General features: G+C 37.4%; 1 protein-coding gene across 2 annotated transcripts in view; it reads left to right on the forward strand.

Moving 5' to 3' along the window:
* Positions 1-5,210: 5,210 nt before the first annotated feature.
* HOMER1 (homer scaffold protein 1) overlaps positions 5,211-25,247 on the forward strand; it is a 60,554-nt gene continuing 40,517 nt past the window's right edge. The window contains exons 1-3 of one of the 2 annotated variants that reach the window (XM_034441060.2): positions 5,211-6,948; positions 20,959-21,115; positions 24,858-24,989. In XM_034441060.2, the coding sequence (XP_034296951.1) occupies positions 6,944-6,948; positions 20,959-21,115; positions 24,858-24,989 (294 nt within the window). In that variant the 5' untranslated portion in view covers positions 5,211-6,943. Of the gene's footprint in view, positions 6,949-20,816; positions 21,116-24,857; positions 24,990-25,247 lie in introns of those variants that run through there. The other variant, XM_087885759.1, reaches the window with a different exon arrangement.

Below are 25,247 nucleotides of genomic sequence, written 5' to 3' on the forward strand. Positions count from 1 at the left end.
TTGTTTAGCAGTGGAAATTTGGGGCTCAGTTGTCATAAGTCAAGGATTACTGTATCAATGAAAGTTTTAATGTTTTTATTTTCAAGAATTTTGTAACAGCCACTGTGATTTTATTATTTTTATTATTTTTCCTTAAGAATGTTTAATATTTGCTTGTAGCTTTACCAGTATTTTATTACATTAACTTATAATGTGCACTATGTTTCACATATCCAAACAGCCTTTGAATCTTTAGTGACAAAGATTTTCAAACAATTTCCCAAAAAATTGCATATGACAATAAGGATCTGCAGATCAGGCTTGGGGAATTAGAAGAGGCACAATTTCTTAATGGGCATGTCCCAAACAGGAATAAACTTGCAAAAGATGGACTCTCAACTTGGCTGTAAAATAAAAAGGAGTGAAAGGAACTTTTAGCTATGTGAGAGATCAACCTATAGAGGTTTGAAAGGAAATCAGTCATAGATGCTGCAAATAACATGCTTACTAACTTTTAAGATGTAATAATCATCAATATTTATCCGCTACAATTTTTGTAACTTCTCCTAAATTTTTTTCTTTCCTGGGCCTCACAAGGATGAAATACAACAAATTGCAACATTAATATCAGTAAAGAGGAAGGGTAAAACTTACAGTATTTAACATTAGAAATAATACTGTGCAATAGATAGTAATTTATTTTATGATTAAAATTAATATTTGTTTTTTACCTGTATTACAAGTATTGGAATGCACTTATTCAATGTGGTTGCTTGAAAGGACATGATCATGACAAGTATGACCTCACCATATTTTTGATTATGTAGGTGAGATCCAGACACGTTTTTGGATTTGAATGCCTAATGAAAGTCAAGAAGCATATATCACCCGCAATTAAATGGCATCATTAAATCAAATTGTGCTGAAACTTAAAAGCTAAATTCCCACTTTATTGTCTTTGTTCATTCTGTTATACACATTGAAACACTTCAGGGAATGAAGGTTTAAAAATAGTGATGCAAATGATTCCTATGAGATGAGGTTTTCAAAAGTAATCAGAATTTTAAAAAGAATAGCTTGAACTCTATTTCCCATTTGGATGGAAGGCACTTATAAGAATAATTTAGCGTTTTTTTTTAACCACGTCAGGAATGCGTGATTCTTAAATCTGAAATAATGTGAGCTCTGGTTATTGCTGAAAAGATTTCCATTGGATAGCCTTGAGACTGGTTCGACTGTTGGACTTTCAAGAAGTCTGAAGAAAGAATAAATTCCACATTATTATTTATACTGTTATTATAGCCGTGTGTGAATTCTTGATGAACAACAATATCAATTTATTTTTAGATGTATAGTTCTTTGGAATAATAAGACAAATAAGACATTAGATGTAGGCATGCTACATCATCACTATTAATGTCTAAAGATGAGGAAACAACAAAGCATTTCCTATCTATAAAGTAGAGCTAAATCCTCGTAGTCAAAATACAAAAAGGACAGAAGATAAAGAGCACAAGCAACTTTGGACATTGTCTCAGAAATGTTAAATGACGTACTAGAATATCCACTAAAGAAAACATTTCTGGAGAAAGAAAAGGGGATAAAAGGCAGTAGACAAAGAAAGCCTATTAATTCCTCTGTTGGAATCAGAGAGAACGATTGATTACGAAAGTTATTTTTGGGACACAAAGGGCAGTTGGCTCCATGCAAGTTAATGGGTGGACCTTGATAATAACCCACAGGACAATAATTTTACGTCATTTATTTGGAGTTTAAATGATTTCAGAATAGCCTGAGTATCATCTATCATTGTTTCAGAATAGAATTGCCACTGCATGAGGAATGGATCGAAACTGTTAAAATGGATACCTTCTGGAAAGCAATCACAGTACAAAGTACAAACAGATGTATTGGCCATTCTTAAAAGTAGGTAAGAAAATAGAAATAGATACCAGCTCCAACTGAGAATGTGTAGGAAGGAAGGAAGAGGAGGTAGGTTAGAATTATCAAGATTTTTAAAATAATGTGAAATATAAAATTAACTAACAAAATAGGATCTAAATTCTAATAAAATGTAAATGACATAGCTGTCAAAGGAAGGCACTTGCGATTTTGCAAAAAAAGCTTATTCTGGCTTCTTTATCAGATGCTCAGAGAAAAAAGATTATACAAGGAAGGGTATGTATCTGGAAACGGCAAATTCCTGGATTTTTGCTATTGTTGTTGTTTGTGCTTTCAAGTCAGTGTAGAGACTTGTCAAGTGCCTGTACTAATCCCTGCAGTATGTTGCCACTGTACCCTTCCAAAAGCTGCCAGAGAGTGACAGCCTCACGGTCACTGAGTAGGGAAGACTAAAACTCAAAGTCTCATAATTTCTAGCTTGATGCCTTAATACACTACGCCAAACTGGCTCTTTTCTGGTTAAAGACTGGAAATTCAAATTCATTTCTCAGGAGCCTGATACAGTCTGTTCTTCTGCCCTACAGGTAGTTCTTTGTAAGAATGAAAATTATGGCAAAGAGTCTTAGGTGTGCAGTAATACATACTGTATTTTAAATAACACTTTTTCCATAATACAGCCTCAAGCTGTTGACTTCTGCATGTAAATCTGCTGGAAAGGAAGCCGACTCTCCCCAAATTTCAGACCCTTCCTTTGTTTTGTCCCCAGTGATGGCCTGAAGTTCTGCCAGGATTACATTTTTACCACAGCCCCTGGTTAGTGAATTCACCTTCTTTAACCTTCCTGGGATAAACCCTAGAATAGATAACAATACACAGGTATCTATTCCTGGATCAGTAAATCAAGAGAAGAAAGGAAACATACCCGATTTATTTTTTTCCCCCATCACCTGGATGGAAGGAGAAAAGGGCAAAACTGTTGCCAATTTCATCCAACTTGTTTTAAAAAGTACCCTCAGTTTTTCATTATTTTACAAGTGAAGTTGTACAAAAAAATTGCCACAAAGGGCAGGGTCCAGTACCAGAGGACAGCAAACCTCTTGTCACACTACATAGGAGCCAAGCAGAATGCAAACGTTTGCTTACCATAAAATGTAGTGCAGCATCACTTGAGCTGCCTCAAGCTAGGAAAACACAACTTTTGGTGGGTGATGCTACCTTCCAAAGCGGGCTATGGCGAATACAGGACAATGCCAAGCACTCCTGCACTTAAGAAATGATCAGTAGGGCAGTTGAATCAAAGTGGATTTATGTGGGTAAGATTATGTGGATAGAATTTATGTGGATAAGTTCTACTATAGATGTTTAGTCATTTTTGAAGTGGAGTAACCGGTTTCTCATATTGCATTAAGCTGTACATGCTAAAGCCGAGATCAATCAAACCACATTTGGGCTTATTGCAATGTGCAAAAGAGGAAGCGCAAAAGGTTGAATTAGTCAAGTATTTTCTTGGTAGAAAAGTTCTGTAACTATTCCTATTATAGTACTCGGAACGTACAGCTGGCACAAATCACAGCCGCCTACTTGCTGACGGGCCTTAATGGGTTTACAAAAATAACATCTGTTCTGCAGAAATTGCATTGGTATCAGACCTACGAGGTAGACTAAAAACAGAAAACTAGCTCCGTAGGAAGACTTTATTAATTGAGAAAGACTATAGTAACACAATCTTGCAAATCCGCTTATGCTTTTCTTCCCCTCTCTCTTATTTCCACAATGAATCAGAGAGGAATCAGTCTGAGTCTCTTCTTAATGTTATCTCCTTTTCCAGGACTTAAGGAATGCTTCTGATCACAGTCGAGTGTTGTTCTATAGTCCACACAGTACCCTGTAGTATTAACTCTAATCCTTTTAAGATATTTTAGAATATATTTTCCCTTTATAATAATTAATTATAATTCTTGTGTTTTATTTGCTGGTCTAGGAACAAATAAAGATTTGATTTGAATGTTTCTGTCCTTTTTGTTTACCATAAAATACATGATAGTATTTTTGCCTCATAGCTATCTCTCTGGCTTTCTACAATTGTCATCAAGCAGAAGATGCTGGTGATCACCTATAATGTCCTTTATAGCTTGAGTTCTGGTTATTCTTTGGGACTGTCTTCTTCATGTAGAACCTATCTAAACTATACAATGTAATTGGAAAAGGATACTCCAGATATCCATCCTGAAAGCAATCGGGCAATGGATTTTCTCAGAAGGACTTCTGAGTACAAGAGCACAACAGCAATTTATCCTAACCAAGATGTTAGTTAAGCTCTATCATTCCACCTTTCTCTGAAAGGATGCTTGTATACAGTGGGCTGAGGCTTCTGCTATCAGTTTTTCAAACAGAGATTTGAATCTGAGAGCTCAAATCACTGTCTTCCATAGGCTGGATTCATACATTGCAGTGAGCCATAATGTGGTTTGTTTAGTTCTGAATGTTGAACCACTGTAGTTTGTATGGTATAGTTTGTATTTTTACTCAACATATGAATTGAGGGAATTAGAGTACAGTAGAATTAAAGAACTAAAGCCAAATCCTTTAGAACTGAGAGACAAGTATAATGCTCCAACACAAAAACAAATTTCAAAATGAGAAAATATATGTGTAATTCATAAAAATGCATGCATATATGCTCCTGAGTCTGTTGATTCCTGGCGACTACCTGGATGAGTTTTCTTGGAAAAATCATAACAATTATAAAACTTAAATGGATTGATATTTTTACTTTAAATATTTGTTTGTTACAAATACCAATATCACTGATATCATTCCCAAAATGCTTGTATTTGTGATTTCACGTTTTCTCCTCAACTCACTGAATCTCCTTATTCTTCAGTTATTCTCACTGAGTGACTTAAAATTTCTCATTTTAAAATATACGCGAGTATATTTTCTCTCAAATTTGCAAAGTGGAATCAAACTATTAAGATTTCAATAGTGGGTTCCACAGTTGGAACACCAGTAAGCCAAAAAGTTGATAGAGCTCGAGTTTAGCTTGCTTTTAGCAATAGCAATTTTTTTTTTTTGACACATTTTCATTTTGGGAACTTTACATAAAAAGCAAAATAAGTCTCATCGTTCTCAGCACACCCATTTTTTAAGGACAGTTACGGAAGTGGCGGACGGACGAATAGCAGGAGCTTATCCAATTCCTGGAGGTGTGTTGTAGGAACACGGACCAAACCCCTCTATTTTCGTTCCCGCATTCTTCTTTTCTATTCCTTATTATAGAAGCGCTTCCGGCGGCATGTAGCATTCTGACATCACCCCCCCCGCACCCTAATGACGTCAGCCCCGGGAGCAGTGTGTGACGGCAGTGCGTAGGGGAGCGTGGTGACGTATCCTATTTAAAGGTCCCCAAGTAGAGGATGGAGGCAGAATCAGCAAGTGCTGCTACCGCGTGGGGGTCCGTAGCTGCGGAGTAGCAGCGAGAGCGAGAGCGAGACTGCGCCTCGTACCCTCGCCGGGAGTGCTGGGCCTGAGTGGGGCAATAAGCGGAGGTCGTTCGCTCCATTCTCCCTCCTTTCCCTCGGCCGTTCCTCCCCATTTTTGGTGGCTGCGGGGGCCGGTGGGAGGGTCGGAGCGAAGCAAAGCGAGAGCGGGCGCCTTCCGCTCCGCCTTCCGCTCCTCCTGCCCTCTCAGGCCCCGGAGCGTGGGGGGAGTAGGGCGCGCTCTCTTCGGTGCCCTGCGCAGGGAACCTGGAAAGGGAGCGAGTGGCGGCTTGGCCGAGCGCGGCGGCGTGTGCGCGGGCACGGGAAGGAGGTGTGAGGAGGAGCAGGAGAAAACCTGAGCCGCCTGGCGCGCTTCGGCCCTGGACTGGGAAGCTCCGCGTCGGAGGTGCTGGAGAGGCAACCGCTCCCTCCCCTCCCACTCCTCCTCCTCCTCCTGCCGCTGCAGCCCGCGCTTTGGCCCCGCTGCTGCAGCGAGGGGCTAGAGGGGCGCTGCTGCTGCTGCTGTCGGCGCCAACGCCGCCGCCGCTGCCACTCCTCCTGCTTGGCTGCTGCTGCTGAGCATGATTGATCTGCCGGACACGAGACGGAGGAAGAGGCTGCCCCGCTGCAGAAGCGGGCGGGATTGAAGGGGACCTGCCCTGCCTTGCCTTGCCTTGCCGTGGGAAGGACCGCGGCTCTTTGGCCGCCTCCCGCGTTGCATCCACTGCCTTCCCGTTTCATCTTCTGCCCGCATCCCTTCCCGTCCTAAAAGGGGATGCGTGGCCCGTGCCCTGCCTCAGCTGCCGGTCTACCGGAGCCCGATGTCAGCGCCGGCAAGGGGGCTTCTGCCGGCTGCTGCTGCTACTGCTTGGGAAAATGAAGCGACACCCCCCATGCTCTCGCTGCTGCTGCTGCTGCTGCTATCGACGGGGGTGTTAGAAGGAAGGGCGGCGCGGAGCGCTGCGCACACCGCAAGCCCCACGAGCCTGCTCTCTACCTGAGGCGGACCGCGATCCGGGCGCTTGTGGTTCTCGGGCATTTCAATAAACTGCTTAGGCATCCGCGCTGCTGTGGATTTTTTTTTTTTTTTTAATCCTCCTGCTAGAGGCGGTCGAGTGCCTCCCCTTCTCCCCGCAGAAGGAGGATTGGCTTGGTGCTGCCGCTGCCTCTGCTACTACCTCCTCCTTGTCCGCCTCCTCCTGCCAGGGAGCTGGAGCTCTCCCTGGACCCCTTCGTGCAGGGGGCTCGCTGAAGAAGACGGGCTCTGGGAGACTATGGGGAGAGTCTCTTCATGTTGATGCCCTAGGTCGATTCTCCTCTCCCCCCCCCTCGAAAGGGTTGCGATCCCCCCCCCCAAAAAAAATCCCTTCTACATTCCCAAATGCCTGTAGACTTCTGTGTTTAAAATCCGGCCGAAGAAGGCACGTAAGATCACCTGGAAAGGCAGAAAATTGGCTGGAGAAACCTGTCAGGATTAATACTGTAACTGGCCCGGGGTGCGCTCGCAGCGTAGGAAACGGGGAAAAATCCTTTTAAGAATTGATCTGCTAAGCAACGCTCACGGCACGTCTTCATTGGTCATCATGGGGTAAGGATTTCATACTAAATTGTGGAGTTGTAACAGGAAAATCGAGTATTCGGTTTCTAGGGGATTTTTATCTTTAAGGAGCAGAGCAAAGCATCGTCTGGGAGAGTGTTAGAATTAAAAGCTCAACTTCTGAATGGCAGCTAGATAGCTTGCTTGGTCAGCAGCCCTGAGACTCGTCCATTCAACAATCTATTCAGATCTGAATGTAGGGAACTCAACATTTTACTGGGTCTTTTAGCCAGGAACCAAAAAACATGTTCCTCAGATTTTTGTCATGAAGACAGACTGTTGATTGTAGAGAGTATTGTTCTAGGTATAGGAGTCCAAAGAGGTGTCCCTACATACATTCTCTGATACGCAAAAAGCATCTTTGGGACAACCATAACCTGGATGATTGAGAATCTCCATAGACTCCTAGAGGAGTACTTCGCAGAGCTGTTGAATTGGAGAGAACCAGCAGGTTGAACTTCCCTGCTTACAAGTTCTTTCTTGACAAATATAACTTACACTTTGATCCTTGGATTTAGGCTGTAGTACTAGGCTGTAGGCTGTAGTACTAGGGAGAATAGGTAGTATTTTGAAGACATGAACCTTCAGTTAGAGGTTCCAAAATTAATGATTCGTCCTCCTTTGTACTTAAAGAACTTGCATGCTACATCTCCTAAAGCTGGTTGTAGCTAATGGCAACTATTGTATGTATCATTTGTTGGCTGCTGAACAATTTACACATTTGTTTATAATGTTTCAGCAATTGTATTGGTTTGCAGGTTGCTCAGGATGAGGCAGGCCTCATTAGAGAACTGGACACAAAAGAGATAAATGTGTTTCATCTGCTTCTTCTGGGATTCAAATTCTAATGTATTATTAGATACCCTCTTCTACCAACCAGAAAAGGAATCAAGTACTGTAGAAGAAAAAAATACAAGAGGACAACCCTAATTTTTCAACCATGGATAGAAGGAAATGTAGGTGATATGCAGGATAGTCAAGGATCCAACAAAAACTGCTCAGAGAGTGGATGATAATTTGGTGTGATGATTAAAGCAAGAGGCTGGAAGTCAGGAGACTGTGAATTCTAGTTCCGCTTTGGGCATGAAAGGCAGCTGGTGACATCTCTCTCAACTCAACCACTTCATAGGATTGTTGTGGGAAAAATAAGAGGAGGAAGGAGTATTAGGTATGTTTGCCTTGAGTTACTTATAAAGTAATAAAGGTGGGATTAAAATCTAATAAACAACTAAGGAGCTAGGATATAGAAATAAATTTCAGAATAAATTTCAGAATTATGCGCAGCAGGACTGGCATTTAAAATCTACATCTAATTCTACAGATCTTGGAATTTTCAGCGATAGTTCCATTTTTTGTGTAATACTCTTGTTCTTACTTCTACCTGTTTGCTACTTGTTTCAATTCCAAGCATATGCTTATGGTTATTGTGAAAATGAGCATTATTACTAATGATTGCAAGATGTTTCGTGGCTCAGTTAAATTATACTTTACGCAAGTGCAGGACTCTCATTTTTTCATCAAATACTAAAGTTGAATGAAATTTGTTTTTGGGCAGTTGCTGCTTTTTATCAAGAGATTTATCTCTTCATAATTTTAAATGAGCAATTTTTTATATTTTGAGCTTGAAATTTGAAGAAATTCTGTGCCTCAAACATGAAACTGCCATAACCATATTTCAAGGCCATGATAGGTCACTTAGAACTTAACAATCTCGAGTTAAAACTCACCAATATGGCAGGGGTGGGTTCCACTTATCTTTACTACTGGTTTGCAGTGGGAACGCGCATGTGCAGATCACCCATAATGACATTGTGGCAGGTGGGCGGAACCTCCTGCCAGTTTTACTACCGGTTCTATAGAACCGGACCGAACCGGGAGCAATCCACCACTACAATGTGGTCAGAACAATGCTATTTCACAACATTTGGGACTCAAATAATTCAAAATTACACATTTTGCATACTCCAAATATAAAACGGTTTGTGATATATATACAATGCTGTACAATATTTCCTACACAGTAAAAGCTCTACAGATGATCATCTCAATGCTGGGAGTCTGATTTCAAACATAACCTTTCGCTGGCATTCCATAGAAATCTATAACAATAAAGACATGGTTGGGCTGTGCTTAAATCTTGACACCCTCACACTTCTCCTGTCTATTACTTACTTGGCAGATTTTCATAAATTGAGGCCCAGGCTTTTAAAACATTAGATGTATCCCCAAGGACCTCTTCAAAAATTGTCACAAAATTGAAATTTTAACTAAACTTCAAAATTGTTAAGTATATGGGAGCGTATTTAGTGAACTTTAAATCAGACTTCATGCAGCATTTGCTCTGATATCAGCCCCTTTTTTGTTTCAGCCCAACTGATCTCAACTTTAACTATTTTAAGATGTGTGGACTTCCACTCCCAGAATACCCAGTGAGCATTCTGTGTGTTTATGTCCACACATCTTAAAATGAATAAGAACAAGAAACACCATTTTATAGAGTGGTTCCTGATATGTCACTCAAAACTAATTGTGACCTTCCTCTTCAGAAAATTTGCCCACGTTGTTAGAAATATACATTTAGAATTATAGAATTATAGGGCTGAAGGGGACTTTGGAGAACTTCTAGGGAACAGTCCTTATATTATCCTGGTAAAATGTCCAATCTTTTCTTGAAAAGCTCCAGCAATCCATATAATCTCTAATCATTCTCTTCATTAGGCTACATACTCATTTCCCTTAACTTTCATTTTATGATTTAGTCTCCAGATCTCTTATCATCTTTGTTGCTCTTCTCTACGCTCTTTCTAGGACCTCAGCATCATCTTTCTGTCATGATGATAAGAACTGGGTGCAGTATTCCAAATGTGGCCTCACTAGTACAATATAGAAGGTTACTATCACTTCCTGTGATCTTGTTGCGATCCCTCTGTTGATGTAGCCTAGGGCTGCATTGGGTTTTTTTTGGCAACCGCAGCACACTCATACTTAAGTAATGGTACACTAAGACAACTAGATCGTTCTTGCAGTTATTAACGTTGAGCCAGGTCCTGTTTATTCTATACTTGTGCTTTTATTTTTTTCTGCCTAAGTGCAGGAGCTTACTTTTCTCACCACTGAACTACATCTCCTTTCTCTAGGCTGTCAAGATCCTTCTGACACTTGAGTCTTTTTTCCAAAGTGTTAGCAATTCCTCCCAGTTTGGTGTGGTCTACAAACTTGATGAACTCCCTTTCTGTACGTTCATCTAGATCATTTATGAAGATGTTGAAGAGTGCTGGACCCAAGATAGAACCTTGAGGTCCCCCACTGCGTGCTTCTCTGCATGTATATGTAGTTCTGTGGAGGGCTACACGTTGAGTGTGGTTGGTCAGCCAATCGCGAAGCCATTTGGTGGTGGTACTGTCTACCCCACATTGTTCCAATAGAATGTGATCTATTTTGTCAAATGCCTTACTGAAGCCCATGCATACTATATCCAGAGCATTTCCTTGAAACACTAATTTAGTCATTTTATCAAAGAAAACAATAAAATTTGTTTGGTACAATCTGTTTTTAAGAAACCCATGCTGGTTTCTATTAATCGCCTTGTTCATTCTAGGTGCTCACAAATCCACTGCTTGGTGACCTTTTCTAGGATTTTTCCAGATATTAATGTCAAACTGATTGGCCTGTAGTTTCCTGGTTCCATTTTTTTCCTTTTTTGGAAAACTGGAACCATATCAACTCTTTTTCAGTCATCTGGCACTTCTCCTGTGCTCCAGGAGTTCTGAAACGTTTTGTTCAGTGGTTTTGAGATCACATCTGCCAGCTCTTTCAGTATCCTGGGATGTAAACCATCTGGTCTTGGCAATTTGAACCCATCTAAAATGGAAAGGAGTTTTCTTATTATCTTTTTGCTTATTTTGACCTGCTTTCCTGTTCTGTTTCCCACAGTGCTGTTTTTGATAGGTTGGACTATTTTTTCTTTTTGTGTGAAAATAGATGCAAAGAAGAAATTAAGCAGTTCTGCTTTTTCCTGCTGCCCATCACTGTCTTGCCATCTTCTTCCATCAGGGCACTATAAATGTCCTTGACTTGTTCTTATTCCTTATATATTGAAATAATTTTTTTCTAAGTTTTGGCATTTGTTGCATGTCTTAGTTCATCCTGAGCCTTAACTTTTCTGATTCCATCCTTGACAGCTTTGAGCTATTTGCTGATATTCTGTTCTAGTTATGAAACCCTCTTTTCATCTTTTATACTTGTCTTTTTTGTCCCTCAATTTGTCATAGAGCTCTTTATGCAACCACACTGGCTTTGTTTAGGGTCTGTTTTCTTTTTTTCACTGTAGTATTGTGTTTGATTAGGCTTTAATAATTTTGTTTTTCAGAGTTTCCCAAGCAACTTGAGTGATTTGGTGAACTTTCCTAATGTGATTCAGGAAATGTTGAAAAAAATCCTCCTGAATGTCATTTTTTAAAATACTTCCATTCACATTACATTAAGAACAGATTCAGTGCCATTTTAAAAACATAAGATTGTATTACAAATTTTAATGAGCCATCTTCTGTTCAACCAGATGACTGGACTCAGATTTTTATCATAACCCTTCATAAAATGCTCACATTTTAAATTATTTGATTAGCATAGTACAAAATAATTTGTTGGCAAGCAATTTTACTGCTTTTACTGAAAAAGAAAATGGACAAGTTTAATCATCATGCTTTCTAGAGAACCGTTTATAGAGTCTCAGTTAAGTGTGCAAGACACACATACACTTTCTATATAAATTAATGTGCTTTCTGCAACAAATTATGGTTTGCATTTTGGTTGATTTTCTTTGTGTGCATGTGTGTCATCTGGCTGGATTCCCATCTGTCATTGGGTTGCTCTAATTTTGACTCAGGTACACATGATAGCCAGCTGCTTCTGACGTCACTTGTAGCTAAAGTTTCATGTTGTACAGAATACATAGATCAAACATATTATCAAACAGGCCAAAGTATACATGATGAATATTTCTTACAGTTAGAATAGAAGATAATAGTATGGTCAAATAGAAATAAGGTAGTTTATAATTGGCTAGCTTTTAAAACTAATAATAGAATAAGATTATGATTATTTGATGAATGTATGCAGATGAAGTAAGATCTTCATGTGCTCCCTATTTATCTTCTTGCAGTAGCCCTTCTCCAATTACAACAGTTGGAAATGGCACACTATTAAACAAAATATTTTACCATGAGCATCTGAAATCTTGCCTAGATGGTTCTGTTTGATATTAAAATTATTTGGTGCATCTCTAGCAGTTCTGTTTTTAAAGAAAGAGAAGTGTCCCTATCATAACTAGCTTAGCCTCTTGCAATATAATGACAAAAAATATACCTATACCACATTTCTTTGTGGTAAAATAGTTTTCTTTCCTCCATTCATCACTGGGAAGTTAATTGGTAAGTTAAATGGCAGTGAAATTATAGTTTATATATGGATTCCCAATCTTTATGTAATTTATGCAGAAATAAACCACGTAAAAATATTTATCCTGACATGTGCATATCACAAAGAATATACAGTAACTACTTTTCTTGTAGATGTTTTCAATGATCTGTACATTTATTTATTTTCAATACCATTGCAAAGTAAATAAATGTACTGATCATCATGTAGCAATTTTGTAATTTTATAAAAACCTGAAAAATAAAAAATCATGCATATTGAAGGTAGAATATTTTCTTAAAGCAAATAAGACATCCCCCCTTTTGCAACATGTTTCATATTCTAAATAGGGGAATACAGTTTGTTCCTATTTGTTCCCTTAAAATTCCATAAACATTCTTCCTCAAATTATTCTGCGTAATTTTGGCAATTTTGTTGGTACAATTTGGTGTGTAACTTCAAACTTTTTTCAGGGTTTAGGGGGAAAGATTAAAAATGGAGGAATATGTTGTCACCCAGAAATCTTTTCCCATTTGTCCTTGAAAAACTCACCTAATGGGGTAAAATTAGCTACTACCATATTGCTAGAAGCCTCCTGCAGCCTTGCAGAGTTCCCAACCCATCAGAAGTCTTCTGCCGTAAATCCATATCTTTTTGTTCATTTGTCAGAAGCTTCCTCTTTTTATTATTCTGATGGTCATTATTCTTTATGCTATCAGTTATCCAACTGGCATGCCATGGATACAGAACCCTTTGCCAGTAGTATTTTCTTTTACCTGGCTCTCACTTTCAAATTTATTTATTTTCCCATCTCACATACTTGACTCTGGACAACTTCCCATGAGAGATGGGAAGGTGTTAGGAATGGATCTAAAAAACAAACTCACTTGGTGGGCAGAGAGGAGACAACCAGAGCCATCAGAGGGTTGAAAAGATTAGCAAATGCAGTGGCAGGAACCTGAGTCTGTCTTGAAGCTTAAGAGCATTGGTGGTAAACCTATGACATGTGTGTTAAAGCTGACATGTCGCAACATCTTGGATGACACACCAGTGTTTACATAGGCTGCGGAAGCCGGGTGGGAATGAGATATGCTTTCGTACAACCCCTGGAGTTTGTGAAAATTGTCCAAAACCAAAGTGTGTTTTTGTATTGCAAAAGCTGTGGAAGAGCACCTTAAGTGGTGCATGGCAGATTCTGAGAAGCATTATGCCTCTGGGGCAATTGCGCCATTCCCCAAAGCTTGTGCATCTTGGGAATGACCCAAGGTGACTTTTTTGAGTAGTAAGTGATGGCCCTAAGGCTGAAATTAAAACCAGGCCTCTACTTCAGGCCCAGCCTCATTGCTGCCCCCTAAAGTCACAGTTCAGGATGGCCTAAAAGGGGGAATTAGAGATTTCTTTTTTATCTGATACGTGAGTATGAGTGTGTGTGTGTGTGTGAGTGTGTGTGGGGGGGGGGATGGCAGCAGCATCAGGTTAGGCATTTTCAGAATTTTTCACATACCAAGACCTAACAATGTTCGTCATCACTGATCTAGAGTAAGTTTGGGCTTCATGGAACAAGTGGCTTGAAGGATGCAGCACAAATGTCCATGAATGGAATTCTGGACATGAGCAGGCAGCTACAAGAGCGTTGGAGTTTCTTGAGAAGATTCTTTTTCAAATTCTTGCTCAGCTCTAAAGCTCATTTGGCAATATTGGGACAGTCTTGGTCTGCAGTTAACAGAACTCATAAATTGCTGTGAAGATTAAGTGGGATAATTTCAGTATAGATTATTCTGAAATCATTGAGCATACCCACTTGTTAACCAACAATAATAGGGGAATAGATGTTTATGAGAGCAGAAAAGTATAATCCAATTTAAGGTGAAAGATACTTCATTTGACAATAAAGTTAAAACAATGATTTTAAATCAGATTTCATTTGCTTCATATAGAAAGCATTTTGGTTAGAAAATAATTGATCAATATAACACTAAAATATAATGATAATTAGTGCCTTTTCTTATTTTATTTTATTGTGCCTGGGTTAGGGTTGATTCCATTTGGGTCAGGGTTGATTCCTGTTGACTCCCTGAACATGTCCCTGCAGTTTTGATTTCATATTTCAGAAGTGATTTGCCTTTGTCTTTTTCCTAAGGCTGAGAGAGAATAACTAGCCAAATTTACACAGCTGCCTTTGAGTCTAGGGCTGCACTAGAACTCACAATCTCCCTGTTTCTAACCTGATGCCTTAACCACTGCACTATACTGGCTCCCAGAGTCCTTATATTATATTTTAAATAAGTATAGTAAACTGCTTGGATTGATACAAACTCTGATGATGAATTGCTTGTTATCCATTGTTGTGTCCAGTTACATTAGAACAGTGTTTCTTAATCTCAGTATGCTGATTTGGAAATTTTGAGAGTTGAAGTCCATACATTTTAAAGTTGCCAAGTTTGAAAAATAATGACCTAACTTATGCCTTCCCTTCCTGATACGATTGAATTCGTTCCTTAGCTTAAAAGTCCAAATATTTAGCTTTTTCGAAAAGGAAAAGTTCCCCAATTCCTTCATTACTTGGTCTTTTTTTTCCTTCAACCATATTTATTGATATGCTTCTTTGATATAGAATGGAGATTTTACAGTATCCTTTCCCTGCCACGCCTACCATGCCACGCCCACAGAACCAGTAGTAAAAAAATTTGAATCCCACCACTGGCAAAGTTGTACACAACCTTATGCATGTGGCCTATAATATAGGTTTATTTATTTGTCCATTTATCTTACTATTCTTAAAGACTGCTAACTTCAATAAGTCTTCTGGCAGTTCACAACATTTTTGTTGAAACAATAAATCAGTGTATAAATCCAAAGTGAATGAAATCCATTAATATAAATCTTGCTCTGTTCTTTTTTTTTTAAATTAACTGCTAGTATTTGGTTCTTTTCATAGTGGCTGCACATTGAGTTGGTATTTTTAGGGAGTTTTTCACCACGTTTCCTTTTTATTTCATTCCTAACTTTTCCTCTAAAATGTTGCTCCAGTGTTGGTCACTTTATATTTACTCTATTTGAATTGTGGTTATACCCAGTAATTAGAGGTATCATCCATTAATATGACTAGTTTACTGGTGATACCTGATTAGGTATTTCATTTATGATAAATGAAACAGAGCCAATTCAATAATGTCTTGCTTCCCTAAACTGGGGAGAAATGCTATTTTATTTCCATCAGTTGCTGCTCGATTGTTAACTAGTGATTGCTAATTTTATGAAGGAACACCTTTTGATCTGTTTTCTCATGGGCTTTTAAAAATCTGCTGAATGACTGTTAGAAAGCTGCTTTAGAATGGGTTTAGCATCTGGAAGGAGCATTTGGAAAGACTTGATTTATTTATCCTGCCAAAGAACTTCAAAAGTTGGTAAGAAAGAAGACCTTTCGATATGGTAGAAGCCATATACATAAAAATCACTATCCTTCCACCCTACTATTATGTCAAACTAGCACTATATAAAAAAAATATGTAGAAAAAAAGTACACTGTGGCACGATTTGTCTCAAACTCTTTTTTGTTTGCCATTTATTAACTGCTGCTTTGGTATGCAAGGAGATGATGGACTGGAAAATATTCCATTTGGCAAGGTGGAAGGAAGAGGAAGAAAGGGATTATAACAGGAAATACGATGGCATCAAAGAAATGACTGGAACACTTTCAGAAGAATTATCAGTAATTTTTGATGGGACAAACCGAGGCAGCTAGCATTTGCCTTGCAGTTGTCAAGTGTCAAACTTAACTCTGTGATACCAAACAACCTGCCTTAGTTAAAAGTTACTTCACTGGAAATTAAACTGGAAGAAAGAAGCAAAAGATAATTTTAGATAAAACTTCTGTTACGGTGCCTTGTTTTAATCACATTTTAGAAGAAGTGTATTTTATTGCCCATGTTTTCTCATCAGGGGTAGAGTTTTTCTTACCAAATAAAATATTAGTTTCCCAGTGTCTCCAAATGGTTAGTGTAGGAGTACCTGTTTTGTGTTAACTATAGAAATTCACATACTGTAGAGCAGTGTTTCTTAGCCTCCTCAACTTTAAGATGTGTGGAGTTCAGCTCCCAGAGTTCCCGAGCTAGGATGCTGGGAGTTGAAGTCCATGCATCTTGAGGTTGCTGCCATTGAGAAATAATAATATAGAATAAGATTGTCACACTGGTTTAATTCAGGGAGGCAAAGCATGTAATGCTATTACCATTGCTACCATGAACTAATTTAGTTTGGATGTTTAGTAAATTTGACACTCTTCATTATATACTATTATAGGTGCCAAGAAAGGCCATGTGCTGATAAAATACATCAGATAGATGTACCTCTGCAGACAGAGAAAACAGGATAATAAAAGAAAGCGCTGTTGAAGCAAGGAGAGCATTTTCAATCATATCAAGATTCTATTATACATCTTACCTGAAATAAATATTTGCATGCATCCTGGCCACAAAGTGGAATGGCTTCTCATTTACTCAAATTTGTTGTGCAACCTAGCCAAGATATCTAGTTGGCAATGGCAATTGCTGGACATTATCACAGTATTAGTTGCCAGATTCCATGACACTTCACTCCTGATTTAAAATGTATTAGTTCTATTAAGGGCTTCTTTCTTCCCATAATAAATATCGTTCAATTATTAAATGCAACAATGGTGTATTTAGAAGGAGAAAGTTTCTGTCAGGCATCCTTAAAGATACATCCACGCTGTTCTAGCTAATTGTTTATATATGAGGGAATTCTCTTTATATGCATTCATCTGTAGGACTCTACCTTGTGCTCTCAAATAACAAGAGATTTCTTTTTTTTTCTTTATGAAGAGTTCATGAACATTGAATTCATGAAATTGTGAACAATTAGATAAATGAGCAGGGTATGTGTTGCATCTACGTATTTGCAATTTAGAAATAAAACGATACTTAGGTCAACATTATGATTGACTGCTTGGACTTGGACTGCTTAGATCTTTATGGGTAATTCAGACAAATATTTTTCTACCTGTTATTTTCCATGGCTACTTGTAGATTTCTTTTTCTTTCTGGGAAAAAATAGATTAAGAGAGAAGTACTATATCCCAAAATTTGGGTTCTTTTATCTATGGAATTAAATCTTAATTTGATTTACTGCATAAGTTTCAAGATTGATCTAATGTATTGTTTACTATATTGTTTTGCTGCTATTTTATTATTATTAATGTTACTACTATTGTTTACTAAAATGATTTGTACAGGACTATATTAATCAAGTATGTTCAATTTAAAATTCTGTGAGGATCATTATCTGTATGAGAGCCAGTTTGGTCTAGTGATTGAAATAACAGACTAAAAGCCAGAGCACTATGATTTCTAATCCCACCTTAGGCACTAAATCTGCTATGGGCCAATCACTCTGTCAGCCTAGTGAAGAAGTCAGTGACAAACTACTTCTGAAAATCTGGCCCCAAAACTGCAGGGTGTAGAATAATTCAGGCACTGACCAGGAAGCAACAGTGATCCAAAGACACAAAATATAGGTGTAATTATCTATACATTAGTTTATAGTTTTTATGTGTTATATGTTTAACATTTTTCTTTCTTATACCAATTTCATTTATATGCTTAAAAAATTAAAATTACTATTTTAAAGAGAATGAAGAAATAGCTGCCTTCTATCTATTGGTAGTGCTAAGAACCATCATCTGAAAATACCATGAGTTCATTTAATACATTTTTCCTGCAGTTAGGTTGCATGGCTTATGTGTGAACAAAGAAATTCAGTACTCCTACAGAAAGTCCTAGTTTTTGTACTTGGTAAATTAAACGTATTGAAAGGTCTTAGTATTTAGCTGCTGGTTTCCTAACAAAGTGTCAATCTTTGGTTTTAGACCACTTCAAATGAATTAAAGTAGGAAGTAAAGTTCTAGGACCTTTATTTTGATTCTTAGCTCAAATATTTTCAATATCAGGAATTAACAATATGTCAGTGATGGCTAACCTTTTCTGGACCGAGTGCCCAAAGCGTGCATGCATGAACCCCCAAAAGACAATGCACGTGTGGCCCCCTGCATCCGCCTGCCCCCCGCACATGCACGACAGAGACCTGAAGACCATCTGGCCGGCAGGAGGCGTGTGCACATATTCAGCGGAGCTGAACTGGGGCAACGGCTTGTGTGCCATCAGAGAGGGCATTGTGTGCCACCTCTGGCACGCGTGCCATAGGTTTGCCATCACAAGTCTATGTTGTGGTTTCAACTTGCTTGTACTCTGTTGACAAACAGTATTAAACAATCTTCCCAACATATCTAGAATATTTTGCTTTTGTGCAGACTTAGACAATTCCTGCCACAGTGAGGACAAAATAATAGTATATCGTAATATCACATTGGAAGTGCTGCTCTTTTATCCTTGCATCACATGATTGCATGCAACTATGCAAAGAAATGAATTTTCATTGTGACATGTATTTTGTCACTTCTTTCCTCATCTACCCTGCAGATATTTATATATGCTGAGTTAATCTATTTGACTGCCTTTAGCCAAGAGCATAGTGGCTGTGGTACTATCCTCTATGGTCTGGATAGACCTCTGCTTTATCAGGAATACAATGGATCTGAGACTTTTATACAGTCCAAGTATATCATTTACCATTTAGCCAGAGACATACAATGGTTTTATCAAATAATTAATATTAAAGCTGTGCATTCTGCCTTTTAGCTCCAAATTATCCCGTAAAATAAACTAAGCAGTAGTTCTCAAGATGGGTACACATATCCAGATAGGTTCTGAAATTTTCTTGGTTTGTAATCTGTGAATAGGCTAACTTCATTAATTTATTTAGCAGTCCTAAAGGAGTAGAAGAACAGAGATAAATGGCTTTGTTAACAGCAACTATGAAACTCATCAGAGTAAAAGACTGGTGTAAAATTGAATGAATGAAATTACATGGTTTCCCCCATGACTTCAATTATAGTAATATCTTTTCTTTAACTTAGAATAAAATATTAGTCCAACAGTGTATCTTGCCCCATGTTTGAATCGAGATTCATAATGGTACTAAAGATCTTTTAATTACAAGCCAATTCTGAAGACATGGCCTATTTGAATTAACTCCCTAACTCAAAAGCTCATTTAGATTGACAACAATAATCATCTATCCAGAAATCATCACAAGTTTCTGTGAATGAAATTTCCAAGAGATTAATAAAACCCTGGAGAACTTTAGAATTCTGATTTGATTAATACTGCTTTTCTGTCTTTCAATATGATGTACTAGCATGTAAATATAAAAACATTATTTTTCCTAATTATAAGATTCTTAGTTTATAATACTGTAATGAATTTATAAAATATTTTCCAAACTTGCAGTGCTATTCTTTGAAAGTGGAATCCCAAAGGTGCTTTTTCAGGAGGCAACTGAACTTTCTTGTTTTTTCTTTGAAGACATTTCACTTCTCATCCAAGAAACTTCTTCAGCTCTGACAGGATAGTGGGGAATGGAAGGATTTATATTCCTTATAGACAGCTGGTCATTTGCATCTTTTTAGAGGGTTATTGAAGCACTTGGAGGTTTATCTGTGTCCTCAGGGTCACCTGAGTAGTGCTCCTGGTTTCTGTAGTCTGCAATTGTTCTCTGGAAATCCATTCCCACTCCCACACCATTCAAAGGGTGTTTATCCCAAATTGTGCAACTAAAAGTCTGTAGAGATTCTCAGTCATCCAGGTCATGGTTGTCCCAAAGGTGCTTTTTTCAGGAGGCAACTGAACTTTCTTGTTTTTCTTTCTTTTCAAAGAAAGAATTACAAGTTCATACATCATGCCAATTCATGATTTGATGAAGAACCACAGTTAATAGGGTTCAGATAGTGCATTAACTAGTCATTCACAGAAGGGTCCAAAAATATACTTTTGATATTTGAAAATGAATTAGTGTGAAAAAATTGAAGGATTCTTTATCAGAAGTATTTCAGCTGCTTTTAAAAATTCCCCAACTCTCTGGGTGACCCCAAATTTTTAGAACAGAGTTAGGGAGCATAACAAAGAGAATGTATTCTATTAATAGATGGGGAATTGGTATTATAAGATTCTTTTCTATCTATCACCATGATCACTCCTTGTAACCATATATCACCAATAAAATTGATACTTATCAGAAATATCATTATATTATTTTTAATAATAAAAAGTTAAATTAACCAGGATAATAAGTCATATAATTAGGTGACCTTTAATTAAAAAAAACTTGCAATATTGACAGTTCATGTTTAAAGAGGCTGACAGATGGAGGAGGGGAGAGGAGGAGGTGGTATATCAGTAATGCCTCTATATTTAGATACGTCTCCTTTATTTGACTGTACAGCTGGCCACTCAATTTATTTTAATGGACTTGCAGTTCTCTTTCCTCTGAATACTTTTCATGTGCTATACTGAAATCTCAGTCTATATACATACGTCTTAGGAAGGCAAGTTTATTACTGATGCAAAGTGAAGTCATTAGTAGGATCCAATGGATGAAATATCCCAATGACCCGTGTACAATCATACTACGTCCAAACCAGATCCATCACTTTTACTTTCTGCCCTACAGGGAGCAACCCATCTACAGCACCCGAGCTCATGTCTTCCAAATTGACCCAAATACAAAGAAGAACTGGGTTCCCACCAGCAAGCATGCTGTTACTGTGTCCTATTTCTATGACAGCACAAGAAACGTCTATAGGATCATCAGCTTGGATGGCTCAAAGGTAAGCTCCTTGATTGTTTAAGCCAAAATAAACTAGAACTGCATTAACTATGAAACATAGATGCCTTCCTTTTTAACATAGTTCAAGGTATTACATTGATATGTGATCCAGAATGATACAATGATAATTGGCAGTTGGCTTACAAAATCATACTTTAGTAAAAATGCTTCGAACTGTGCTGATAAACCATTGATAAATGTTCAAAAAAGGCATGCCTTGCTTGTTTGTGTATGAGTAGGAATTCAGCATGAAAAGAAAAGAAGCTAAAAACTGCTGTTTGAAATGAGTGTATATCTGTACCCAAGTAGTTATATTTTTGTTCACTTAATTCTTAACATAAAATAATTTTCAACAATAGCCAAATGTTTCTGATAGGAACTTGGAAATGTCTTCCAAAAGTGATGTTATACCATATGGAGAGAGAGATAGTTTGTAATTTCATTATACAAATTTGTGTAAATGTTTAGTTGTAATTAGAGGTGTTGGTCTCTTACAGGAAAAGAAGGCTTTTATGAAAAAAGGCATTTATGAAAAGAATACCAATTTGCCTGAACATTTGGGATAGCAAGTCAAGTGAACAATGACATTATATTCTACCCATTCATTTTCCCCCCATTCAGTGTTCTTGCATTGTAATCTACGTAAATAGGTTGTACCTATGTAGGTACACATACAGCTCTCCAAAATTCATTCTTTTTCACTAGAACATGGAATGATAGGAACAAATAACATTTTCCTATCAATTTGAATATTTAAAAATGTTAACCGTGGATATGATGTACAATTATAATTTTAAAATGGAATCTCCTGTTTTAAATATTTTACAATTATAACAATTTAAAATTTAAAATAATACAAGGTAATAGTAACAAAAATTTTAAAAATGCTATATCTGTCAATAGCCATAAGGGGAGAGTGTAAAAGATACTAATATACAGTATCAGTTATTGTTGTTTAACATCCTTATTTAGGTCATTTGCCTGTAGTAGAGAATTGGCTTTGGACATGAGCTTCTTAAAAATGGGGATATTTTTTTGACTTGCCTAGAAACTTAAGTTGCTGGACTCCCAATATTATGGGAGACCAGTGTCCTTACAATATACCAGTTCAATTAACAAAAAATTCACAGATGCTTGTTAGTATGGAAAAAACAGTATTTTAAGAATATTGATATTAATATCCAATTTCATTGTTATATATAAGAACTTAAATAATTGGACAAAAATGCAGTGTTTCATGCGAGAATTAGTTTATGCAATTATTATAGCACCACCAACTGGATGACACAAATGTAAAAAGCAGAAAGTATTCCTTCCTTCATTTTCCCAATGAAACTCCTCATTTGGACAAAGAAAGCTACTTTCATTGTGAAAAATATAAATATCTGACCTATACAAATTTATTAAGGTTTCAGGGTGTCAGTGATATTTATCCCTCTTGAAAAGCCATTCCTTGAAATAAGCTCATTTTTTGAGTTATAAAGCACTGAAAATCTCCAGATATGCTGCATAGCGAAGTTTATGTTTCTAACATTATGGAAGGTGACCTTCGGATTAAGAAACTGATTTGCTTATAGGTATCAACTTCCCACAACTCTGATCTAATGGCCGACTCATTATTGCCTTAAAATTAGCTTTCTTTAATTGCTGCATTTTATTTATGATACAATTTGGACCATTAAATAGACCTTTTATATATATAAAACCTTCAAACATTTTTCACTTGGAAACAACTGCAGAAAAGCTCCGCAATTAATGGTTCTGGGTGAAGGCTTTTTAGCCATAAACCTCGTCCCTAAACTGTTGTTAGCCTTGTTAAAAAAAATTATAACTTCTCCCCTATGGGATAAAAGCCACATGAAGCCAGAACCTATAAGATATACAAACAGCTAAAAGGTCTAGACAAATAGTGTGAAAGAATGAGATTGATTTCAGAATCAGATAACATCATTAATAAAGCTGATTTTTTTGGGGGGTGTCACTATTTGTGTATTTAAATGAAAAAGGCTTAGACCTAATGATCAAGAGTTATGCAAATAAAGTCTCCTTAGTGAGTAATTGAGCTTAAATGGACTCCAGAGGATGATAGAGGACAGGAAGGCCTGGAGGAACGTTGTCCATGGGGTCACGATGGGTCGGACACGTCTTCGCAACTAACAACAAAGTGCCATAATGGTGCTATGTGTTTCTTTTTGTCCCTGGGCAAAAATATGGCCAGAGTTCTCTTAATAACTCATTTGGGTTACTGCAGTGCCTTTAAAACTATCTAGAAGCTGTAGATGGAACAACATATTGAATTCAAGATGGCAGCTTAGACAAAATAGTCACAGTATATCTTGCTGGTTCTGAAAATAAAAAGTCATCAGTTCTTTCTGTGCCATTGCACTAATCAAAATGTTGTTCAAGGACAGTTGCTTCCATATGCATGTCTGGTTCTTACCAGAATTGTGGCTATGTGAGTGTGTGTATGTGTGTGTGTGTGTGTGTATTAATCCAGAATCGTTTACAGTTAATTCATCTTCAGGGTTAACATTCCTCCCCATCAGAACATGCTATCATGTTACATATTTTTGAACTATGCTCCAGAAAGTTATGGTGTATAATAATGAATAAATCAAAATCTGGAATAACAAGACATCATATCCAAAATTATAAGTGAGTAAGAATTAATCAAGCATCTGCACAGCTCAATTTTCAATTACTGTCCTTTTCCATGTAGTAGCTTTTACCATGGAATTAATCTATTCTCATACAGTATCCATTTTGTAGAGTGAAAAAATACACTGGGAATCCTTTTCATAGGAGAGGTACAATTCTTCAATTCCAATGCAAACACTATATTTACAGTTTGCAAACATATTTTAGTAAGTTATTTTAAATGTTAACATGAAATACTAAATATAGTATACTTTAGAATGATGTTATACTGGCAGAAAGATGAAGCCTCTATTAGTATACCTGTTTGTTATATTGATATTAGATATGCAGGCCTGTCAAACTGGTAGCCTGTAGGCCAGATACGTCATGCGCAGGCCACACCCACCTTGGCTCCATAAAGGGAAAAAATATTGTGATACATCACGATCCAGCCCGTGATGTGATCGAGTTTGACACCTGTGGGATACAGCAATGTCCTGGGAAAAAAATACGAATGAGTATAAGAATCAGATCAGACCAAAAGTGCAGTACTCAATTATGTTTCACACAGTAGTCAATTATATCTTTTAAATTAAAAAAACTCTCTTCTCTGAACTATTCAGCCGTTCTTCATGCAGTTATAAACATGTGAAGAAAATAATACCTGTCTCTTTATCTTTGTTGTCATCCACTCCCCTACTGTTCACATTTTGAAAGTCTCTATAATAGACAAGTCTGTTGTACCAACATTCTTAGTATGATCACATAATTTTTAAAAAATTTGATCACTCCCTGGATAATGAAAGGGACAAGTGGCAACCTTAGACTCTTCTTGTAATAATAACATAATGACAATTGAAAAGAGCTTATACAATATGGAATCAATTATCTTTGCTGACTGCAGTTGGTCAAGGTTGCAACTTGCTAATGGAACAAAGTATATCTGTAAATATGATCAGTTTTGAATAAGTTTTTAGAAGGTGATTCTTTGGTTGGCAAAATAGTCTAAAACTATTAATTGGCTGCTATTCTGCAGCAGCCAATTAACACTCCCAAAATGGCTTTATGATTGTGCTTAATTTATAATATATTTTTTCTTTGCACAGGCAATAATAAATAGTACCATCACTCCCAACATGACATTCACAAAAACATCACAAAAGTTTGGTCAATGGGCAGATAGCAGAGCAAATACTGTTTATGGCTTGGGATTTTCCTCTGAGCATCATCTCTCAAAGGTAAGCATTTCCACCAGGTATGTGATTGCTTGGAGCTAGGAAGCAAGAAGCAGAGTTATGCAAAAAGGAAGATAAATTTTTATAACACTCTTAGACAGTTAATGCAATTTACTTTTAAAACTATATTCTCTGCTAAGCAAAGACCTCTTAAATAAACCTTGAAGTTGCATGATGTCTTCCTCCAATTCATATAAACAAAATGTAATTATTGGTTTGGGAATAATAATTCCAAACATTTCTTTGATATATGCTTCTCAA

Source organism: Pantherophis guttatus, chromosome 2, assembly GCF_059756535.1.
Source record: "Pantherophis guttatus breed Tessera chromosome 2, ASM5975653v1, whole genome shotgun sequence".
In the NCBI taxonomy this organism is placed as follows: Eukaryota; Metazoa; Chordata; class Lepidosauria; order Squamata; family Colubridae; genus Pantherophis; species Pantherophis guttatus.